Source organism: Notothenia coriiceps, unplaced genomic scaffold (assembly GCF_000735185.1).
Source record: "Notothenia coriiceps isolate Sejong01 unplaced genomic scaffold, NC01 NC01_scaffold00030682, whole genome shotgun sequence".
Classification (NCBI taxonomy): domain Eukaryota; kingdom Metazoa; phylum Chordata; class Actinopteri; order Perciformes; family Nototheniidae; genus Notothenia; species Notothenia coriiceps.
This window is the reverse complement of record NW_011363383.1, coordinates 30,001-37,682: the sequence shown is the minus strand read 5'-3', so window position 1 is coordinate 37,682 and position 7,682 is coordinate 30,001. Positions and strand designations below refer to the sequence as shown.

General features: G+C 43.0%; 1 protein-coding gene across 1 annotated transcript; it reads right to left on the bottom strand.

The window, feature by feature from the left end:
* Nucleotides 1-265: 265 nt before the first annotated feature.
* LOC104959655 (solute carrier family 22 member 23-like) lies at nt 266-5,310 on the bottom strand. Its single transcript, XM_010787557.1, has 4 exons — nt 4,256-5,310; nt 1,985-2,088; nt 461-615; nt 266-273 (listed from the first exon to the last, which is right to left on the bottom strand). Exons 1-4 carry the CDS (start codon nt 4,682-4,684, stop codon nt 266-268), a joined length of 696 nt encoding a protein of 231 aa, XP_010785859.1. The 5' UTR covers nt 4,685-5,310.
* Between the last annotated feature and the right edge of the window lie 2,372 nt (nt 5,311-7,682).

Here is a 7,682-nt window from a genome sequence, read left to right as displayed (position 1 = left end):
CAGGTGTACTGAATACTATAAACCACACCCATGTAACAATTGCCAAATGTGTGCTGTGTAAGCAATAAAAAAAAATAAACAAAGGCTAACTAAGCTTGTTGGCTCCTACAATTAGTATAAGTCATACCTACAAAAACAACACCCCCAAAACGTTTGGGGGTTAACTTTGACCACCTATGAGTATTATGTGAGGATAAAAGTAATGAGATTCCTTATCAGTTCGTAGGTATTGTTGTTGCTACTGGCAAGACACAATCCTTTTTCTCTAAAGTTCTGCAAGAGACAGGAAACAAAAAGTGTTCCTCTATGTTCCTTCCAGGAATCCCTACAGTACTCTAGGGAAATAATGATTCATTTGAATAAAAAACAAGAAATGACAGAGCATGAATTAGGAAAGACAGAAGCTGGAAAGCAGAAATAAAAAGCAGACAGGCATAAGGAGGAGAAAGCGTATACTTACTGAGCACGTAGAGGGAGAGAGCGAGGCCCGCCAAGCAGAAACCCTCAAAGAAGCGCAAGGTGCTGAACATGGTGACGTTTACAGAGAACGCAACACTCACACCAAACCCCAGCATGAAAAGCACCGAGATAATCAACACCGGGTGTCGACCAAACCTTAGAAACAGAGAGAAGCAAGAAAAAGACAGATGTAGCAAAGTGTTTCAAATCTGTCACAAACTGAGAAAAAAATAAGCTTTTATTGTGAAAGGGATCACCCCCCTCATTGTTAGCTTCAGATGCTGCCGACATCCTGCTTCAAGGGGGGTCAGTAGGTCAATGGGTCAGGTCAGAGCTGAGGCCTGTTAGGGCAGCACATTTCTTTACATTGTTTCCATGGTTACTGATCCCAATCACAATGCAAGGCCTTTTTTTCCCACGAGGCATCTCGGGGGGTTCACAGGCCTTCAGACAGGGCCTCAATAAATGTAACGGACATCGTGCCTTGAAGGGTCAGATCATTAAATGACAAATAAACATATTTGTTCAGCGCAGATAGATTGGGTTTTGATTATACTTGTGTAGCGATTTAGTTTTTGATGCTCCAATTTAAAAACAAATGATTTGGTAGCAACATGTCTGAAGACAATATTCTGGTAACTCTTGGATGTTTCTTTCATACATTTTTCAAACAAATAAATGTTTCCTGTTGATAGTGACAACAAGTAAGGGAAAGAAGGTTTAGTATAAGAATACACTTTTTTGCATGAGGTCTATTGTTGCCATTAACATTTTGAGGCCACACTAGTAGAAACATTACGTGTCTTTAGGGGTGGCACTGTAAGTCAGCCAATTCATCCACACTGTCAACCAAAATCAGTCGGATTGCCATTACATTTGATGCAGATATTCAGGGTCCCAAGAGGAAAACTCCTTTGTTTCTCTTGACATTTCCTCTACAACCATCAGCAGCTTCAGTTAAATATATCCACATCTACAAAAAATATTGGCACAAAACGTTTCAGTTAAGAGTTAAATGTCTCAGTAACAATTGTTAAGATTTTTAGGACATTTGGTAGAGACCTTCATGTCCACCAGAGGATAAATCAAAATTACTGATGTTTCCATGATTTTAAATCTAGCATCAGGTAGAGGTTTTCATTTGAATAATACCTTCTTTTATGAACAAACACTTACTAAACTGATGACAATATGGTGAACATGGAAAGCCTGTTAGCACTGTTATTGTTAGAATGCTAATGTTAGCATTTAGCTCTACGGACCACTGTATGAAAAGACAGCATCACAGACAAGCTAGGGTTGTTAACGTATAGCGCATAACAAAACTTAATTCACCACCATTGTTTTGTTCTGAAAGTATTAATCTAAACCTACGTAAACAAAACAAGCTATCTGCAAGGGCGATGAATACCAGTAAAGGTAAGTGACTTTTTTTCTTCTTCTGTAATTCAGTTGAATGGGTGTTTTAAGGTTAACTATCAGATTCTGTATAAAGGCACAACAAATACATAAAAAGGTAGCTTACCAGTCAGCCATGACACCCATCACTAGGTAGCCAAATATGGAGCCCACCAGCAAAGAGAACTTGGCAATGTGCACCTTCCAGGCTGAGTCACACACCAGGTTCCACTGAAACAAGAGACAAACGCAGAGAGAGAGGAACATTTGGCAACTTTTCAGAGAAAACCACCCACAACCTGATAAAAGGGAATTAAACATCACCATCGGAGCACAGGAAAACAAAGAAATGTGGGGTTTTCTCTTTCGAGTCTGTCAAACTCTCTGACTCAGTGTTTTGATAATTCATGAATGTTGATAATTGTGCAAACGTGCTGCTTTTGGAATATTCAAATGTGCATCTTGAAATAAAGAAGCAAGCGCGTGAGAGAAAGAGCAGCTGGTTTGTGAATGTGGGCGCATGTCTATAACACAAATCATGGCTTTGAACTCTTGCCTTTAAAGCACATGGGTCAGTGAATACACCGCCACAGTTCTCAGGATCTGAAACTCAGCCAGGGACACATGTGGAAGCATGATGTGTGCTCCATGTTTACAACCCCGAGAGCATCAGTAAGAGCACAGCAGAGCGATTCAGTTGTGTGTCAAATAGTGTTGGTGTTTAATAGCGAGTTACACAACTCTAGCTGAGCTTCCCACTGAGCAGGGGAGCAAAGGAGGAGATGATTATTGGATATGACTGATGGTTTTTGTTGTGAAATGGCCGGTGGTGATGTGGAGAACTCAGCCAGTATGGGTTTATTAAGTACGGGCTATTAGCACCAGTGTTATCTGAGACAACAGATAGCAGTCATGCACACAGGCTGCGTGATCACTCAACAACTCTGTAGAATAGTCACCTAAAGTGATGACCATAACGTTTTTATAATTAAACATACTGTGTTCTTGAAAAGTTTATATCTTACACTTGGGCTAGTATTTGTTTACAGGTTGTTTATAATTGCTTGCTTCTGTAACTAGCGAGGGCTCATATCGATGATTTACAACAGTTGAACAACGTAGTAACGCCATTCACCCCCTGTATCCTGTTTCAGTTGTTTAGGAGTAAATAAGGCACATGGAAAGAATGCACAAAAGCACAGCTGCATTTAATAAAAGTAGATAACAACAGTGCAAGTTGTAATTTTTACAAAATGTCTATTTCATTAAAGTGACTATTAACATTTGGAAACATTGCTCAACAGGACATCAATGTCATTTTATTGATAGTCTACAGGCGAGTACTGCACCCCCTCAACCCAGGAGCGCTGCTAGGTTCTGTTTAAAGATTAAGAAATAAAAGTGTATTGACCGTAACAGACCTGAATGTACTCTATTTTAAACAAACAATTTATCAGGAATCCTATTTTTTTTTAAAGGATAATGGAATCAGTATTGGTAAAATCTCATCAAATCCCATTCGTTTACAAGCCAATGGAAAGATTAACCTGCTAGGGCTTCACGGGGCTTCCACTCTCTACAACATATATGCAACATTAGCAAACATTTGAAATAATAAAGGTTTATAAACTAGATTTTGACACAGGGACCCTTTTTAAAACATGAATTTACTTTGGTTATAGGGCATGAAGGTCCTTATTATGTCAGTGCTTTAGTGTGGGGAATTCCAAATAAACTCAGTTATTTAACACAAACCAGCTACATTTGGAGCTATCAGGGTTCCTGGAGTTCTGAGCAAAGATGCACTGATCCTTAGATTGGTATGTTGGCCATATTAAAGATGGTTCCTTTCAATGCCATTATAAACGTCAGTTTTTTTACTAACATTCACTTAGTCATGAAAGAAAACACATCGTATTAAAAGCTGTATCGGTCTACTCCTGGTTCTCTGGCTGTCGACAGTCGCCCACCTTGCCAAGTTGCTAATCCAGCCTTGCACAATTTAAATGCTATGTGTAATGTAATGCGTGCGAATGTAACCCTGTGCATTGCACTTAACAGGAGTTGGATCTCTACATGTATTTTGGTTATAGTTTCCCATATTGTGATGTTGAAATGTTGAAAATAGTGTAATACATAACGTGATACTAATTTCAACCAAATCACCCAGCCAAACACACACACACACACACACACACACACACACACACACACACACACACACACACACACACACACACACACACACACACACATTGAGGTCAGTGGGTAACTTGTCAATAAGCTGTTGGTGCATCAGCCTCTGCTGTGAACTGAGTGGCAGTGATGAAGATGAGGATGAAGAGCAGAGAGCTGTCTTCTCTGCCAGATAACACTGTGGCTCTATCTCAGTCGTTACCTTGGTAACCACATTCTGACTAAGTCCCGTCTGCAGCTCGAGCCTCCACTCCTTGCACGCGCACAGCATACCGTTGCTGTCGCCCAGACCCTCCCCGGTGCCGTTGCCTTTGAGTTGCCACGCGGGCGCGCCGCCGGGGACGGTGACCGGCGGGGGTCCCGCGGTCCAGTTGGTCTCGTTGGTGAGAGGTTGCAAGCACGTGACATGGGGCTGAGCCAGGAGGAAATAATCCGAAAACTGGCTAAAGCCGATGAACAATGCCGGGATCCAGGTCAGGACCACGAGCTGCTTCTGATGCTTCCCGAAGCCCCCCAGGGACGGTAGCACCGAGCCGTCGATGTGAGGCAGCAGCCGGGGCACCGGATGCTCTAGCGGGGTGAAGCCGTTCTCGGGCGGGTGGTCCTGCGCCTCCAGCCGGCCGGCTGCCATCACGGCCCGGCCACAAAGACAGCAGCTGAGCTCAACAGCGGGTGAAGCAAAGCCCCCGCTCTGCCGCCGTCCGCGCACTCTGCGTTAAGCCCTTTGACACAAATGAAGCCCTCCGCGCAGATAAATCCTGTGTATAGCCAACAAAAGCACGATCCAAAAATAGTAGGGTCTCCGATCCGTGCAGGCGTGCAGAGGCACCAAATCACCGAGCAGAGGTCCTCATGGCAAGGGGGCTTGAAGCGACCAGGGGATGTCCGAGTGGAGAAGCGGTGTCAGGACGAGAGGCTCCCGCAGAGGAGAGGGCTCGGACAGGCATGCATGCTCACCAGCACGGGCTTTGTATTCCATAAGTTCAGCTTCTAAAGTGGGATCCATCCATGTGCAGCTCAACTGGGCCAGGCCTGCTGGTTGTGTAGAAGTGGAATATGGAGCCACCCTTGGGTCCACTAAACATCTGCTGCTCCTTCTTCCATGAGCGCCACAGGTCTCATACCTGCCCAAACGGGGACCTCCTGGATGTGTACATCACTTAGTTCCTCAAGTGCAGAATATCCGAGCTCCAAGTCATCCCCGGTCCACTGTAACGGTGCTTAGTCCAGAGACACGGTGGACTACGCTGCTCGGTGTCTCGCCGTCTTGTCAATGGAAGAGGGTGCTGAAGAGGGGCTGGGAGAGGCAGGCAAGCCCCGCCCTCCCTCGGTCGCGCTATGCGCTCCGATTGGAGAGCTTTCAAAGGGCGACTGCACCACTGACGGGCATCTGCAGGCAACAATGATCCCCTTTGTGCAGCCTCTGCCAACTCCACTTAATATTAAGCTTGTTAGGATTCAGTCATTCACATCGACACAGGATGATTGAAGTCACATTTTAAAAGCAGGCATATTGCTGCGGAATTTTTTCACAAGGTGGTTCGTGGTAATGCGTTTGCTGACCGTCCCACTGAGGTTTTTTGTCATATTTTATTTCATAACCGTCATATAAATAGGCCTATTAGCTACTGGTTTGAGGAGACAGTCGGAGGGTGTCAGTTATTTTTGGATGTAGTGCCAACTGGTAGCCGCAAGGGGGCGTCAAACGATCATAATAGACCCCCTTGTAATTGTGTTTACCTTTATTATCAAATTACAGCATTAACCACACAGAACATAAACCATAGGCCACACAGATGTTTGTTGAAGGTGCAGAAAAGCAAGCAAGTGAGATAAAAATGTATTTAAACGGATATAAATATTGAGTGTAGTATTGGTGTTGTTGTGGCTGCAGCTGCTCCCAAAGGACTGAGGGAGAGTGACCTTGAGATGCAAGAGTGACACATGTTCCCCCTGCAGCCAAGTGTGTGTGTGCGCTGTGTGTTTGTTTTGTGCATGTCTGTGTGTGTTTACGTGATAACAGTTTAATCCCGATGCACCTGAATGACACATAGCTGGTTTAGGGGCTGACGGTGTAGCAGAGAGGTAAGTTTGTGCTCATCTCTCATCTCCTTCTTCATTGTCCTCTGAGATTAATTAGGGTTTGACATGTAGGAGGAACATGCTGTGTTCGTGTGTGTCATCTGTTACTATTTCAACCACACCCAATCTATTGCACATACCAGTGCTGGCTCAGGAACTCTTAGGGCTTCAAACAGAATGTGAGCCCCCTCCACACAAACAAAAACACAAAGTAAGTTAAATAAAAGCTAATTAAATTAGGCGTAAATAAACAGAATTGCACTGCTGGCAATCTTTCATTTTAATTAGTGAATGGTAATTGAACTAATACATCAAAAATGAACGATACAATTATTTATTGATGGTTAGTTACTTCACATAGCTGTCTAATTTTTCAAAATCTTGGAAAAAACATGCTTATTGGCTTTCTTTCCAATAGTTAGATGTGAAGATAAAGACATTTCCCGCTGATCATTTTATCCCCATTAGGAACATTTAAATGTAGGGTTTGGCACAAATTAACTGTTAATAGTCACTCATTAACTGTAGACTCTGCAGAGAGATAAATAAACTGTTGTCAATTAAGAATTAATTACAGCCTTAATCCTCAGCCAAGCTGAAATGGACCTAATGGTTTTAATATAGAGAAACAAGTGGAATCACACAAAGTTCTGGTAAGATGCATTCAACCATACTTTTGAAAACAGATAGGTAGCATATTATTACTGTGTGAGAACTCGCTACAATTGCCCAAAACAATTCCAGTAGGAGGAATGGGCTGCACTTTCAAAAACTATGCAAAACACATGCAGGTTAAGAAAATCTTCCCCAACTTGACAACACATGCGCAGCATTAACTAAAAGCGCTGCATAAGCAAAACGCTACAAAAAAATGCTGCATAATAAAGTGTTTTTACATTATTCATATTTGAAATAATTAAGTTACCTACATTAGCCAGCTAGCTTACAGTAGATCTGTAATAATATAGGAAGTAATCATGCGATCGCATGGTTAAAATTAGCCAATAAAACTGCCATTTTCGGTCTGTATCCTGTGACAGCTGGTGTGCATCACTTTTCAATGTCCTAATGTTGCAGCGTTTTATATTTGTAGCGTTTTGTTTATGCAGCAGTTTTAGTTAATGCTGCGCATGTGTTGTCAAGTTGGTAGAGTTCCTTCTTCATTTGCATGTGTTTTGGCAAATTAGAAAAAAAAATGTTACTCTAAAGTGTTTTGGGCTGTTGTAACTATTTTGCACCTGCCAGCCACCGTACAATAAACCCAGACAAGCAAAAAAGACCTCCATGGTCCTTTAACTCTTCTTAATAAAGTTACATTAGAGACAACCTGTGCTCCAATGACAGGCCTGGAGCGAAGCATTTCCTCTGTACACGATCAGGTGGAGCAGCATTGTTTATCTCCATGAGACCAGTGACCCAGATTGGTTCAGGTGTCATGTGACGCACTGACGACTGAAAGCCCCTCCCTCCCATTCACCCCCTCCCTGGCTCTGTCTCTGCACCCCCAGGAGGCATATCCATGTCACCCTGCTGCACAGGTACGCCAC